At 41.2% G+C, this 16,983-nt stretch overlaps 1 protein-coding gene across 1 annotated transcript in view; it reads left to right on the plus strand.

Annotated features, from left to right (window-relative positions):
* The window catches only part of LOC114025101 (maestro heat-like repeat-containing protein family member 1), a 107,057-nt gene that overhangs the window by 75,081 nt on the left and 14,993 nt on the right, over positions 1 to 16,983 (plus strand). The window contains 7 exon segments of the mRNA XM_027838436.1: positions 1,832 to 1,973; positions 4,431 to 4,516; positions 8,106 to 8,255; positions 9,511 to 9,645; positions 13,964 to 14,140; positions 14,252 to 14,418; positions 16,816 to 16,953. Of these exon segments, the coding sequence (XP_027694237.1) occupies positions 1,832 to 1,973; positions 4,431 to 4,516; positions 8,106 to 8,255; positions 9,511 to 9,645; positions 13,964 to 14,140; positions 14,252 to 14,418; positions 16,816 to 16,953 (995 nt within the window).

Raw genomic sequence — 16,983 nt, forward strand, 5'->3', positions numbered from 1 at the left:
TAGGTATAACCCAGATGAGGAAAGTGAATCCTGACGGTTGAAGTAACTCGGCCAAAGTCACACAAGTAGTAAGGGGCAGAACCAGGACTCAAACTAAATCTCTCTGACACCAAACTCAGGGCTCTTTCTGCTGTATTATCACAAAATATACTGACACATACCAACAGGAAGTAGCAGTTTCTGGCACTGAGAGTTCATGTGTAATGGAAGTAATCAAAGGAGTTCCTCTTCCCGCTATATCAAATATGGTACCCACTGGAAGAGGCCACAACCCAGGCTCTGCGTCATGTGAAATCTTCCAGTCCAGCAGAGAAGTAGAGCACTCCTGATCCTACCCCAAAATGTCCTTCACCGTGCCCTCCCCTCATGTTATTCCCTAGGGCATTGTCTACCTTGTCTATGCCAAAACCCAGCTCTGGTAAATAAACATTTTTTTGTTGCAATTTAAAGTAAGTAAAAAAGTAATTTTAAAAACCTGTACATCTTAAAGCAAAGATCTTAAGAGGCTAGAAACTATTTTTTACTATGTTTCTCAGTTACAGTGTCTCTTGATTAAACCACCAAGAGAGCCCTAGCAGATGTTAAATAAATATCCTTTGAGCAAAGAAGCTAACCACAGAAAAAAAGAGCAAACAACTTATTGTAAAATATTAATATCGTCCGTTGTTCTATATGGAAGCTAAAGGATGTGATTATTTTTAAAATTATCCATGGGTATCCAAGATGCACTTTTCAAAAGGTAAAAGAAGGCAGTGTTGCATGGTGAGTAGAGAGCCAACCTCAGTGTTTATTTTTTTACACATGCTCTTCTGGTTACCTCATCAACTGCTGCAGTTTTATTTATTACCTCTAGGAGAATAATTTGCATATCCCAGAACAGTTCTCCTAACCTCTTCTCTCATATCACCAATTGCCCATTGGACACTTCCTGCTGGTTAACCCATAGGCATCACAAATTAAACATGTCCAAAAACAACTCATTCTCTTTCTGTCCCAAGCTAATGTACCACTTTTCCCTTTCTGTCAAGGGTACTACCATCTTTCTAGGCACCCAAGTTGGTTGGTGACTCATGCAGTAGAAAGAATGCCGATTTGGATTCACAGATTTTATCTGTGACTTGAAGGACGTCAGGAAGCCAGAAGGGAGAATATTCCAGGCATGGGGGACAGCTAGTGAAAATGTCTGGAGTCAGGAGATGGAGGTCTTCTTGTTCTAGGAACAGCAAGATGGCCAGTGTCACTGGATCAGAATATGTGTGTCTCGGGTAGGGGAAAGGTGGGCATGACATAGGGTGTGAGAAGACTGGAAAGATGAGAAGAGGCAGATTGTGAAGGACTTTGAATGCCAAGCCAAAGACTTTATATTTGATACTGAAGGTGATAAGGAACCACTGAGATATTGAGTAGGAGAGAGAGGGTAACATAGTCAGACCATGAACTTTGAGATCATCTTGGCAGATGAGTGGAGAATGGACTGCAGAGGGGTGATACTTGAGACAGGGAGACCCACTAGCAGGCTATTTCAATAGTCCAGATGGGAGGTGGTGAATACAAGTGATCACTCTTTACAATGCTATTTACTTCCTATTTGAAATTTGTTTCCCATAATTTTTTGAGATGGTAATGAATTTTTTTTCTCTTCTTAATTTGCTTCTGTCAGTCTATCATAATTGTCACCAGAAGTAGATCTAGGCAATTCTGAAGTTTGATCAGCCCAAGGTTGGGGAAATGCTTGGGATGCAGGAAAAATTTCCATTTGCTTGAACTAGGTTATCCCTTCATGTAGTGCTAACACCTCATTAATGACTTCTATCCTTCTTTTCCAATTTAGGAAGTTCGAATTCTCCCACGTCTTGGTTTCTTTGCTGGTACCCTGGTTCCCCGATGCTTTGACCAACTGCCACCCATCCGCAAATGGGCTTCTAATACTATCACCTCTGTGCTTCAAGGATATCAGAATAATCTACTTTCAGGTAAGAGCTCATGAGAAACACTGATGTCAAGACCCAGGCCCCACTAGCTAATAACAGGAGGAGCATAAGACGGGGAAGGGGAAGGAGAAGGAGCAGGAGAGTTAAAGAACTGAACATCAAGTCAGAAAGACCCAAATTCAAATCTGACCTGAGACATTGACTGGCTGTGTAACCCTGGGCAAGTCACTTAATTTCTGTCAACTTCGGTTTTCTTATCTGTAAAACTGGGGTAATAGTAGCACCCACCTTACAAGGATTGCTGTGGGCAGGGACTGAACTTCTGTCTGCTTTCTTCTGTGTTGTTTTTAATGTTTAATTGGCTCTTTTTTTCTTTTTTTTTCCTTTTTCTTTGGAATCATCACTACCCAATTCACTCCCCACAACTCACTTTCTTCAATAAAAGCCCTCTCTGTTGAATAAATAAGCGTAGAGAAGCAAAACAAATTTATACATTAGCTGTTTGAAGATGTAGGCTTCATTCTCTCCACCTCTAATTCACCAACCTGTCTCTTAAAAGATGAGAAGTATTACTCATCATCAGTCTTCTGGAGTCATGTTTGACCATTGGGCTTACCAAAGTTAAATTTAAGTGATTTCTTTTCAAGATCACACAGCTTTTTAGTGACAGAATCAGTCAAGGTCACCTGACTCTTTTTCTAGTACTCTCTCCATTCTAATATACTGTTACTGTTCTTTGTGAGCTGAAAACATTTGTCTGGTAGATTCTCAGAGCCATTAGGCATAACTTGAGGAAGATGGTGATACAGTGGATAGAGCACTGGGCCTGGAATTAAGAAGATGTGAATTCAAATCCAACCTCAGGCACTTCCTAGCTGTGTGACCTTTGGCAAGTCACTTAACCTCTGTTTATCTCTGTTTTCTCATTTTTAAAATGGGAAGTTTTAATAGTACTTACCTCCCAGGGTTGTTGTACTAACTGTTGTTTAATGCCGGATAATATTTATTTGTAAAATCATTTAGCACAGTGCCTGGCACATGGTAGGCACTTTATAAAGGCTTATTCCCTTCCCTTCCCACTAAAGAACTATAGCTAAGCTAAGACAAGGATTCAAGAAGAGAGGAATACCTCATTTCTTGAGCTCTCTTTTGACTTGTCCTACATTAAGTATTTGGCCATGCCACCTTCCTCCTTCAAAGTCCTTTAATGGCTCCTGAGTGCCTTCAACAGAGGTATCAAACACATGACCCACACGCACTCCTGAGTGTGCCAGAAGTAGATTCAAATGTAACTGGAAAATATTGAACAAAATGAATAAACTGCAATAAAACATGGGTACTACAGTAACAGCCAAGTTGTACAATGACTAAATTTAATAGACTTAGCTCTTCTCAGCAATACAAGGATCTAAGACAACTCCAAAAGACTCATGATGGGAAATGCTACCCACATCCAGAGAAAAAAAACTATGGAGTCTGAATGCAGATCAAAGCGTACTATTTTCTCTCTCTTTTGTTTGTTTGTTTGTTTCTTCTTTTCCATGGGTCCTCCCATTAGTTCTAATTCTTCTTTACCACATGACTAATATGAAAATATGTTTAATATAAATATATATGTAGAATCTATATCAGATTGCACACTGTCTTGGGGAGGGAGGGGAAGGAGGAAGAGAAAATTCGAAACTCAAAATCTTAGGGAAGTGAATGTTAAAAAATAAAAAAATAATTAATTAATTAAAAAAAAACATAGTTACTATCTTGTTAAAGATATGTACTGGTCAAGGGAATTTCCTCACTGGGAGTTACCTATACCAATGAAATCACAGGTCCAGGGCAAATATGTATATATACATATATGCATGTGCATATGTATGTGGTACATATATACATGCATGCATATAAACACACAAATGTGTATATACTACATATATATCATATACAATACACATATACAGAATCTCAAAAATCTTATTACTAAAACCTTAAAAGTACACTAAGACTTTTGGGACATTGTGTGTGTATGTATGTGTACATATAGATATATAGATATGTATGTATGTATATGTATATATGTATGTATATATGTGTATATATGTATGCTAATCCCTAGGGCAGCTAGGTGGAGCAATAGATAGGGTTCCAGGCCTGGAGTCAGGAAGACTTATCTTACCTTAGTTCAAATCCAGCCTCAGGCACTTACTAGCTGTGTGACCCAGGGCAAGTCACTTAACCCTGTTTGCTTCAGTTCCTTGTCTGTTAAATGATCTAGAGAAGGAAATGGCAAACCACTCCAGTATCTTTGCCAAGAAAACCCCAAATGGGGTCATGAAGCGTCAGACGTGACTGAAATGACTCAACAACATACAAGTCCCTGGACTGTACTCCTTATCTCCTATTGACTAGTCAAATCCTAGACTTTCTGACTTTGCTACCGTGCATGAAAGGAGCAGATGCAGGTGGGATCAATCATCTCCTTAACCTAACTGGCTTCTTATTCAGGATTCACAGAAATCGAAGGCTACAACCTGAAGACCAGTGATCAGGAAGCTGAGGCTCCTAACCTCATGCCCATTGACATTGCTAAGGTAAGCATCAAAGGGTTCATGACAAAAAATCATTCAATTGGGAGCTGGCTTGAAAGAGAGGGCAAGGTAGGAAGTGTGGGGGAGAGGTTCAAAATACAAATCAAACAAATCAATAAATTGGCTTCTAAGTAACAATATATCCGTAGTGATAATAACAACCGCTCACATCCACATAGTAATCTTAATATAGTACTTTTTTTTTTCTGGACCAAACTTGTGATTTCATTCATTTAGGAAACTTAGAGAAAAGGAACTCCTGTTCCACGATGCAGATCAATAATTTTCCTGCTGTTTCTAGTCTTAGAGAGTTGCCTGAGGATTGCAAGGTTTAGTGACTCACCCAGAGTCACATGGCCAGTCTGTCAGAGGGGATCTTGAACACAGGTTTCAGTATCTTAGATACAGACCTGAAAGAAATCTTAGAGGTATCTATTCTCTCCCCACCCAACCCCACTTCATTGTATAGATGATGAAACTGAAGCCCTTGAAGGTGCCATGACTTCCAAGGTCACACAGGTAGTAAGTGGGAGAGCTGGCATTTCAGTCCAGCCTCTCTAAGTATAAATCTAGGCTCTTTGCCATTATATCCTGCTTCCTGACTCTGACACTGGTCCTCTTGTGACTCTACCATGTTGTATCTCAATAAATATATTTATAGATAGATCAAGGCAGCTAGGTGGCACAGTGGATAGAGTGCCAGGCCTAGAGTCAGGAAGACTCATCTTCCTGAGTTCAAATCTGACCTCAAACACTACTAGCTGTGTGACCCTGGGCAAGTCATTTAACCCTGTTTGCCTCACTTTTCTCATCTGTAAAATGAGCTAGAGAAGAAATAGAAAACCATTCAAGTATCTTTGCCAAGAAAATTCCAAATGGGGTCATGAAGAGTCAGACATGACTCAACAACAACAATATATGTGTGTGTATGTTTATAAGTATATGTGTAAAATATCTATGTTTACATAGAGAGAGAGAGAGAGAGAGAGAGAGAGAGAGAGAGGGAGGGATCCTTAGAGTTTATAAAATATTTTGGTCACAACAACTCCTTCAGGCCCATAGTCACATCAATCCTTTGTGGTAGCTCAGTATAATGGGGTAGCTAGGTGGCACAGAGGATGGAGCCCTGGGCCTGGAGTCAAGAAGACCTGAGTTCAAATTTGGCCTCAGACACTTGCTAGCTGCATGATCCTGACGGCTGAACAACAACAACAGTATAATGGAAAGAACCTTAAATTTGGAATCAGAGGATCTAAGTTCAAATCTAGGTGCTGCTAATATATGACCTGAAACAAGTATTGTACTTGAGTCTTTAGTCCTAATCCTATTATCTATCAAACAAAGGAGTTAGATTCACTAGAGAATCTCTAAGGTTCTTTTCTGTTCTAAATCCAGAATCTTATTTTAAGACTGGAAATCTGGAGTTCAGAGTAAGACTTAGGCCGTGAGACTAGAGGCCAGACTCCAGACTCATCCACCTGACTCTGATTGGAGCCAGTCACCCACTGCTCGTTCCGCTGTGCTGTCAACCCATGTCTATGTAATTTAAAGCTTTCTTAGGGAGGGAGGAGGCTAAAACCAGCAGGTCAGGCTCAGGGCTATTTGGAGCGCGCTGTACCAGGGAGACATGAATGGAATGCAGTCCACAGTCACAGACGGTCCTGGTTAGAGATTCCCATGTGAACCCTCATGACCCCCTTTTTATGGAGGAGTTGAATATTTCTTTAAAGCCATAATCACCGGCAGCAGAAATTGCTAGCAAAGCCCTTACTTCACAGCCCTTTACTGTTCCTCACAGTCGCCTTAGGTCCATATTCCCCCCAAATGCCTCCAGCAATCCTCTTTACTCCCTTCCCCTCAGATGAGCAGAGAACAGGCTTCCCAGACATGATTATGTAATTAGAAACCCTGCTTCAATGACAGAGCAACACCACCTTTTCCCTTTTGGGACCATAAATTAACCTGTTAGTCAATAAATATTTATTAAGCATCTACTATGTGACAGACACTGTGTTAAGCACTGAGGATACAAAAAGAGGCAAAAAACAGTCCCTGCCCTCAAGGAGCTTACAGTCAAATGGGGGAGACATCAAGCAAACAAATATGTACAAACAAGCTATAGACAGATTATTTGTTGTTGAGGCGTTTCAGTTGTGTCAGACTCTTAGTGACTCTATTTGGGGTTTTCTTGGCAAAGATATTGGAGTGGTTTTCCATTTCCTCCTCTAGCTCATTTTACAGATGAGGAAACCGAGGCAAACAGGGTGAAGTGATTTGCCCACAGTCACACAGCTAGTAAGTGTCTAAGGCCAGATTTGAACTCAGGTCCTCCTGACTCAGGCCAGCGCTCTATCCACTATGCCATCTAAGTGCTCTATATACAGGTTAAATAAGAAATAATTCAAAGAGGAAGGTATTAAAATTAAGAGGGGTTAGGAAAGGCTTAGTGATTCACCTTCCCTCTTTTCCTATTTTTTTTTGGGGGGGGAGGGAAGAGTCCAGATTTGTGATTTTATTGGTACAAGGAATTCCCGTTATGGAGATTTCCTTCACTGATGCAAATCAGCAAGATGTTTATATTCATTTTTCTTGTTTGTACAGTTTTAGAGATAGTCCTGGCTCCATGGGAGTTTAAATGGCATGCCCATGTTCATGTAGCTAGGCTTTTTTTTTTTTAATGTAATATATGCCTTATCTACCTCACTCAAGTTTGTTAAGGATTAATAAGCTATTCCTGTAGGACAGTGGCATACTTTCATACACCTTGCAATATTTATGCTGTTATTGAGTTATTTCAGTCATATCCAGCTCTTCGTGACCCTATTTGGGGTGTTCTTGGCAAAGATACTAGAGTGGTTTGCCATTTCCTTCTCTAGCTCATTTTACAGATGAGGAACTGGAGCAAATGGTGACTTGCCTAGGGTCATACAACTAGAAAGACTGGATTTGATGAATCTTTCTGATTCCACGCCCATGCTCTATCCAATGAACCACCTAGCTGTCCTTGTAACGTTTATGTAATATTGAATAAACGAAAAGCAGTTACTTATTATCCTGCAATAAGGCTGGTCCTATATGGTCCTGCCATCTCCTCATCTATAGGAAATTATTGATTAGACAAGTGTAAAGAGAGCCTCCAAAAGACTGCATCATAGTTATTTAGCCTACCAGAGATCTTTATTATCAGCATTTCTAAAAAATACAAATGCCTATGAGTCACTATGGGTTGTTAATGGGCTATGGCACAGTTAAAAGAACACTGGCTCTAGATTCATAGCTGGGTTCCGATCTCACCTCTGACATTAACTGATTATGCACAAATCACCTAACCTCCCCAGGCCTCAGTTTCTTAAAGTGTGAAACTAGACAGCCTCTGAGGTCCTTTGCATTTCTAGATATATGACTGAAAGAGGGGGAAAATTCTGTTTGGCCAGTCCCACTGCACTGCCCTGATGGAAGAAAAGTCCAGGTTTCTTCTAAAATAAAACTAGGCCCACAGCTGTGGCTGCCGTTTTAAACAGCGTTGTGGCAACCCCAAGGGATGTTTACTTCTCTTAGGATTTTGGCCTGCTCTTTTCTTCTTTTTCTTCAGCTCATTTTTAACCATCTGCCACTCCGGGAGCTGCTTCCCTTTCTGTATACCACTTCTGACAGGATAGTGGACAAAGTCACTTGCCCTCAGTCAATTGTGTTCATGTTGAGAATGGTGGTAGAGTTCAACGGGACCAGAGTCAAAAACGAGGTAATGCCATGTGTTTCAAGGCAGCACATAAGGTCTGTCACATGTGCTTCACCATGAATGAGGATTGTGGGAGTGTCCACGGCAAATGATATGGAGTAACAGAGCTGTAACTAGGGTGAAGTGACTAGGGGTTTGTTCTAGAGCCCCAAATCTAGAAAGTACTAAATTTTGGAGGCACTGACAGTTCTTGGCAGTCCTTCAGCAATTTAGAAACAAAAGTGCTTGGCACCCTATTAAATATTTACTATTAAATAATAGTAATTAAAGAAGGAAGTTACCAGATGGTAGGCAGCATGAGCTCCTCCTCTGTCTCACCTTGCTCTCGCACCCCCAAGCCCTGACTCTAGGCCTCAACAGCGTTCTGAAGTCTCTATCTCCTTTTCCCAGAGGGAAGTATGCATCCCCTCTCTAAAATAAGGGTGCTTTACCATAGGCACACAAAGGCTCAGGTGGACCCCAGAAAAAAAAGTCAATCATTGGAATTCTTTTTTTTATTTGTAATTTTTTTATTTTAAACTTTAATACAAAATAAGAAAAGAAAAAAGAAACAAACTTAAACACTAAAACTAAAATAATACAAAATAGGAAAAGAAAAAAAAACATAATACAAAATAAGAAAAGAAAAAAAGCATTGCCATGTGCACAGCAGAACATGGAGGGGGGTTTAAAATATATGGCAACAAATTTCCATTTCAAGAAAGCCTGTGTAATAAACACTATGCATTGTGTTGAAAGCTGTCCATCTTTTCTTTGCTTCCTTGTAAGTCTTCTTTTGTTCTCTGCTGTGCACTTTTTATTTTGTTCTTTTTAATCATTGGAACTCCACTTCCAAATCATTACAGCCAATTATCAAACAAATAGAAACTGATAATAATATGAAGTTGGATATAAATACAGGAAACAAGTATTTAACATTTACTTGTTAAATTTTAATCACTGCTGGAGGTGGGACGGTAGAATCACCTATCATGCCAAGTAATACCTACATGAAGCCTTTCCTCATTCCCCCACCTTCTAGTTCTCCACCCCACTTACTTTGTATATTTTATGTATACTTATCTACCTCCGTCCTTATTTTCTCTTCTGATGGAATGTATACTCCTTGAGGGTAGAGATTGTTTCACTTTTGTCTTTAAATCTCCAACAACTAGCACAATGTTTGACACATAGTAGGAGCTTAATTAACACTTGTTGATTGATTAATTAATCATAAGTGAAAGTGAAGCCACTCTGTATTCCCCTATTGCATTCATAGATCCCAGGTCTCCTCACCATCCTGGTGGAAATGTTGCATTCCTTAAAGGATGAATTAGTACGAAGGGAACTTACAGCCACAATCCAGCACCTGACCAACCTGGCTCCAAAAGCTGTGGTGCCCTGCCTCCTGAAAGTAAGGACAAGTAAGCACAGCTTCGCCCTTACATGCCTGTCCCTCTTACGCTGTGTATATTTCTTTTCCTTTCTACTTTGCCTAGATGAGAGGAGTGAATGGCCCCTGTAGAGTAGTGATTCCCTCTCCCTCTAGCTATCTCTAGGGATATCACAAAAATGCTCAATAAAAGAATCCAAAGAAAATTTGTTTCAATTCAGTACCATTTAAAAAAAGAGATGACTATTGCCCAGACTTCCTTGTTAAGGTTGGTTAGTTGTGAAATCAGATAAATAGCTCAATCTAAAGATTGGGATCCTCTGCTGAAAACCTTTAGCACTTTTCCTTCAAGGGGCCCTTATCTAACATTGGGAAGGTTTCTCTTTTGTTTTTTTTCTCAATCAATATCTGGTAACAGGCAGACCTGCTCCTTTGTCTCCTCCGTTGATACTTCTGGCATCCTCCTCCTGCCCCGTTAGGGGCATGTCCCCCAAGTTTCTTGCCCCCTCTTTTCTTTTCTTTTGACATTCTCTTCCTTGGCAATCTCATTCATTCCTCTGGCTTCAGTTTCCAGTTTTATGCAGATGTCTTCCACATTTCCAGCCCTGTATTTCCAAACTGCCTGCAAAACTTCACTTCTTGGATCAGCATTTCAGACTCAGTATGTCTAGAGCTAACCCTATTGTTATCTTCATCAAGCACGACCTTATCCTTAATTTCTATGCTTCTGTTGATAGTTCCACCATCCTTCCTTTCTCCAAAGATCAAAACCTCAGTTATCTTTAACTTTTTTTCTCCTTCACCCCCTACATTCAATCCTATTGATTTTTTTAAAAATCCTATTGATTCTACCTCTAAAATATCTCTAGCACCTGTCCCCTCATTTTCACTGTCATTACAAACACCCTAGTTCAGGCCCTCATCTCCTTTTTCCTTCTTTCTTGTAATAGCCTACTAATGGGTCTTCCTGCCTTCAGTCTGTCTCCCCCTCCCCTCCCCCTCCAAACTACTCTTCATATAGTTACCTAAGCAAAGGGAATGGTACACTAACCTATGTACCATGAGGGATAAATTTGTGTCATCTGGGCATGGAAATGGATTTACAGCATACGACACTATTGACTATCCTCCCCTTCTGGATATTGTTTGCTCTCTGAGTTTTCAAGATATGGCTCTCTTTTGGTCCTCCTCTTACCTGTCTTGACTGTTTCCTCTCAATCTCCTTTGCTTTGTCTGTGAGGGACTGTCTGATGTTGACTACTGCCAAGTGGGCATTGTGGCAAGATTGGGGTAAGATCTGGGTATTTGGAAACCGAGGCAGGGGCTGTGGTAGGCGGAGTTGTAGTGAATTGGGATGGGCTGGATCCGGAGAAGCCCTGAGGCAGTGGGCAGTGCTATGTGAGATAAGCTGGGTGCAAGGAAGTAGCCGGAGCATGTGCTCCTGAGGCAAGGGGTGGTGCCACGTGGGAGTGGGACGGCAGAGGACGAATTCCCTTTGCTTAGTCTCTTCCCTATATGCAACGTCAACCCCAGACGCCTCCTTCCTGTGTCCTTCCTGACTTCCTGGGTCACATACCTTCCCTTTGTGTAGCACTGACCCCAGACGCCTCCTCCAGGTATCTGGGCCTGACTTCCTAGGTCACGTACTCTTTGTCTATGCACTAATCCCAGACGCCTCCTTCCTGTATCTGGTCCTGGCCTCCTGCGTCACTCCCTCTCCCTTGGTGTGCTAAACTCAGACAGCCCCTCCCAGTATCTGACCCTACAATCATTGACTAGTAGGCGGGCTGAGGAGGAGGGGCTAAGTAGGTACTGAGGAACGGTCGTGGTCGGGAGCACGCTCTTTTTGCTCCTGCTCTGTTGCTATGGCCTTCCTGCTTGGCCTTGCTGTGATGGCCTCTGAATAAAGCTCGGGTGTTGGCAGCCTCCTGATGGGTCGTCTCTGTGTGTGTATCCAGGTAGGCACCGAAGACTGGTAAGTAAGTATGACTCTGGCAGCCTGCCCCTTATAGGAGGAGAGTGTACGGCACGGCCGGCACAAGGTCGGCGCGGCCGGTACATTTGTCATCATCCATATCCTGCCCATTGTAGGTGTAGCCTAAAACATATTTTCTTAAGTCCCTCTCTTCTTTCTCTACATCCTCCTTCTGTCTTGGCAACTTCTTCTCCTAGTGTAATAGGCCAGGCCTGATTTAGGCCAGCATAGTAGCTCAAGGTGGAGACTAAAATGAATTGAGACACATAGAATATCTGACAATTAAGAAACATTTTACTTAGGATATGCAGCAAGAACATACCTTTGATTTTTAATTAATTAACTAATTAAATTTTAGATTTATGGAATAAAACAAGCATTTACATAACAGCACAATTAAAAAGATGATTGCATATGAAACTACAAATTCACTATGTACAACTTGTTCCTTTTAAATATACAACAAAGTTATCATGCAAAAAAAAAGAAAGGAAGAATACACCGTTGATTTAGTTGGATGCAGATTCCCTCCCCCTGTGTCTCTTATTGTCGTTTGCCAGAGCCAAGGGACTATTTGTATCTTGACTTTTTTTTTCAGCCTACGCTACCAGGAAGCTGTATCAATAGCATGAGCTTTAGTCAATTACTTCTCAAGGACAATCTCAATACCTTTTAAGGAAGAACCAGCCTAGCTTCCCTGGGCTGGGGCTTCAGGATCTTGCTTCTACTGTGGCTCCTATGAATTGTTATTTTTTCTACACAAATGACTTCCAGCTCTATATATCTAGCCCTAGACTCTCTCTTGAGTTCCAGTCCCGACTGTCTATGCCCTAGAGGCATCTCCAACTCAATACATTCAAAATAGAACTCATTATCTTTCCCCTGTCCCTGACTTGTCTGCCTGTCAAGGATACCACCATCCTTCTAGTCACTTAGGTTTTCAACTTCATCCTTGGCTCCTCAACTCTCCTTAATCTCACACATCTAATTAGTTACCATATCTGCACTATTCAACTTCCACAACACTTTTTTTTTCTTTCATCTCCTCCTCTACTCTCACATTGCCATCCTCTTAGTTCAAGACCCCATCACCTCATACCTGGACTATTGCAATGGGCAGGAGTCTACTGCAGTTAGAAAATTGGTCTCCACGCCTCAAGACTCTTGCTTATTCAATCTGTCCTCCATTCAGTTGCCAAGGTGATCTTCCTAAAGGGTAGGCTATTATTATATCTATATCTATATGTATGATATGTATATCATGCTATATTATTCCTCTACTAAAAAAAGAAAAGCCACAGTGGTTGTTTTCCTATTGCCCCTGAGGTCAAATTCAAACTCCCCTTTTTGGCATTTATAACACTTCACATCCTTGTTCTGACCTACTTATTCCAACTTGTCCTACTCTATTCGCTTCACACACCTTTCAGTCCAGCCAAACTGGCCTCCATGCTGTTGTTGTCGTTGTTCCTTGTCCTTCACTCTCAAACAGGACCATGATATCAGGAAGATGATGCCATGACTTGCAAGTGAATTGGATTTAAATGAGGGAGGGCTGTGCAAAGTAAAGTCACCAGCCTCACTTTCTCCTCCAGAGCCATCTGGGTCCAGTGGCCAGATATAGATCAGGATGACTGGAGATGGTCTCCTCATGCATGACATTCTATTTCTCACCTGTATGGTTTGCATAGACTGCCCATAACTGGAATGCATTCCCTTCTCACTTCTGTCTTTTAGAATGCCTGGTTTCAGCCCAAGGGGTCACCTCTTACATGAATCCTTTCCAGCTGCTCATAGTTTCCTCCCTTCCAATTACTTTCTATTCATTTCATATATTTTGTATCTACTTATATGGGCATGTAGGTGGCACAGTGGATAGAGTGCTGAGCCTAAAGTCAGGAAGAATCTTCTTTCTGGGTTCAAATCTGGCCTTACTAGCTGTGTGATCCTGGGCAAGTTACCTAACCCTGTTTGCCTCAGTTTCCTTAACTGTAAAATGAGCTGGAGAAGGAAATGGCAAACCACTCCAGTATCTTTGCCAAGAAAACACCAGATGAGGTCCCAGGGAGTTGAACACAACTGAAATGACTCAACAACAACATTTACTTATATATGTACAATAAGCTCCTTGATAGCAGCGACTGTTTCATTCTGTTTTTCTATCCCCAGTATCTGACACAGTGCTTGGCTCATAATAATCACCTAATAAATCCTTATAGATTGATTTCTGAATTATTCAAATTTGTAATAGAAGTAACCTTTCTGGGTAACTGATAGAGCTTTGCCCAGATAACTCAGTTTTTTATATTAATCCCTATTTTCTCTTTGTACTTGTCTCTTTATCAAATGGAGACTTGGCTTTAGTGTTTGGATCCTTGCCTTTCTCCCCATAGGGACATCAGAGAGCTGTGGAGGTTATTTGGTAATGATGCTCGCCTTGCCACCCTGGTGTTACCTGTTCTCCTCCATTGCCACATTGGCCAGAAAAAGGAGACAAAGTTAAAGCTCAAATCTCAGGACCCTATCCCTCCATTTCCCAAGGTGAGTCTTGGAATTAACCTTTATTCTTTGGGCTGCTGATTACAAGTAGCCTCATCTCTTTGTGACCTTTGCTGAAAGTGAACCCAATTGTTTTCTCTCATTTCCCTTCAGGAAACACAGGCCTTATGGGAGGTCACTGCTGCTCTAGAGGTTAAGGAAACTCTAGAGGGATTAGAGGACAAACTTTTCACCACCTATTTCCTCTCCCTTCCACACTTGAGCAGAGTGCAAGCTTCTGAATCCAAGGCCCAGAGCCCTAATGAGCTAGCCTCATATAGGTAAGAATGAGATAGAAGGATAAGAGGGGGAGAGGACCACTGGGGCTGCTATTGAAAACAGTCAACCGGGTCTGGATGAGGATGTCATGGGGGTGATGGTAGCTGTGGCAGCAGGCCCACTGAGGGACACTGCTTGATTGTTTGAGAAGCAATATGGCATAAAGTGGCTAATGTTCTACATGTGGAATCAGGAAGACACAGGTTCAGATTCTGCTTCTGAGACTGCTTACCATATGACCCTGAACAAATTACTTAAATTCTCTGTCCCTCAGTTTCTTCGTCTATAAAATGAGAGAGTTGGAACTGATGACCTTCTAATTCTAAATCAATGATCTAAGACAGGGGTTCTTAGCCTTGGTTCCACAGACCCCTAAGAGTATCCATGAGCTTGGATGGGAAAAATAAATGCATCTTTATTTTCTCTAACATCTAACTGAAATTTAGCACTTCCTTCCATTTTGAATGTAGACAACAGGGTCCATAAATTTCACCAGACTACTATGTATGTCACAAAAAAGTTTAAGAACCTCTCATCTAAGAGGACTTGAGGTTAGGCAGTAGTTCTCAAAAAGTATGCTGGGAAATGGTGTATGTTATGTTGCCACCAACAAAATTATGTATAATTTTGTTTAACATAAATTTTACTTACCCAGCATATACAATATGGTAATGTAGTATTCACAAAATAAACAAAATCTTTCTCATATATATATGTATATATATGTACATATATGTATATGTATATATATATATTAACCTCAAAATATATCAGAATTTGATCCCAAATTTACTTTGTTAGACTGAATATTTGTTATGAGAGTTTTACTTTCATTTTTAAAATCATTCAATGGGGGACAATGAGAGGGAAAGCTAATGAATATTTCTAAAGATAGATAGATGGATAGATGGATGGATACACAGATACAGAGATAGATAGATAGATAGATAGATAGATAGATAGATAGATAGATAGATAGATAGATAGAGAACTTGACCACACTAAGATTTTTTTTTTAAATGGCTGCTCTAATTCTTTCTCATCTCTACCATATCACCAGCTTTAACATTCAGCGTATCATGATTCTCCACACCAAAGAATACTGAGCTGTAAACAAAAAAATTTTGAGGTCCACTGCCTCAGAGAATGGAAGAGCAGCTGGTCACAGCTGTCAGAATCTTTTGCTTTCATAGGGAAGGTGTTGATGATGCCTCAATCTCACCCCTGTCCTTCTGCTAGACCTTAGTGAGCTAGAAGCCAGAATGCACCTGGAAAGATGGAGGTGCTTGCCTTCTTGCTGATTGTCCTAATTCATGAGACTGAGCACCAATTCTCTGGGAAGTCCCATGCCCCTGAACCTTTGAGGGAGTTCAGGTGTCAGTATCCTGGCTGAGAAAGAGCCCAGAGACTGGGTTCTAATCCTCACTACCTTACCAACTCTGACCCTCTCTTTCTTCTGTAAAATGAGGGGGTCTCTTCTAGTTCTTAAAGTCTTTGAATCTATGAGCTTTGCGCTCCACATGACCCCATCTCAACTTGGTCACAATTTCAGTACGAGTTACTTGAGCCTCTCTGGAGTCTCAATTTTCAGCTCTAAGAAATAAATTCTTGGATAATATGGTTAAACCAGATGAAGCCTAAGTCTCCTTCCAGTTCTTATTTGATACTTTGAGGGTTTGGGGGCTGGAGCAGGGGTGGCTACAAGCTCTCTTTCTGCCCTCTCCCAAGAAGCTCTGTTTAGTATGAATTAGTACTCCATTCTTCGCTCCTCACTCCCCCACACACTCCACGTAATCATTAGGCTTCTTATAGGACAAGTGTGAAAAAACACATTGATAGCAACTAGGTGCTAAGGTCAGTTCCACTAGAAAGCTACCAAATGGACCTCTTCCTCTGGAGATGAGGAGTGGGCATCTTCCCCAGCGGCAGCCTGAGGTCTCTGTCAGCCCTCTCCCTACCTCTCCCACACCCTCTATCATAGCTTGCGGTGCACCCAGGGTGCAAACATTCTTTATTACAGCTCCTTAGAGAAGGTGACTTTCCTAGAGTCACATACAGCATAATAATCATAGAAAAGTCATGAGAGAGCCAAAAGATCTGAATTCTTGTATCTCCCACCAACTACAAATGGAGAAAAACTCCTTAAACTCTGTAAAATTCTGGTATAGGGAGTAAGGGCTATGGTTGGACTGTCAGGTATCTCTTGAAATATCAGTGAAGGGGTTGCTCATGGCAAGCAATCAGGGTAAAAGTGGCGGTTTGCATACATGGATTCTCAGTCAGCCAGGATCTTTATAAGCCAAGAACGTCATCTACTCTTGTACTGGCATGTGTGCTCCCTTCTGACTTCTTTGTACAGACGTGGTGGAGCCAACCCTTGTCTCTCCTTCACTGTTTAGCTCCATGGAGGCTGGATTGAAGAACTTTCTAGAACTCCAGTGATTCCACAGTGCTGTGGTTCAAATGGAAAATACCCAAGTTTGGAAGTTCCTTCGCAATTCCCAGTTTGTCCACATTGGAGTGATTCATTTGTGCAGGTGAAAATCAATCATCTATTTATCAAGCAC

The sequence above is a fragment of the Vombatus ursinus genome, unplaced genomic scaffold, assembly GCF_900497805.2.
Source record: "Vombatus ursinus unplaced genomic scaffold, bare-nosed wombat genome assembly UNPS02014826.1, whole genome shotgun sequence".
Lineage (NCBI taxonomy): Eukaryota > Metazoa > Chordata > Mammalia > Diprotodontia > Vombatidae > Vombatus > Vombatus ursinus.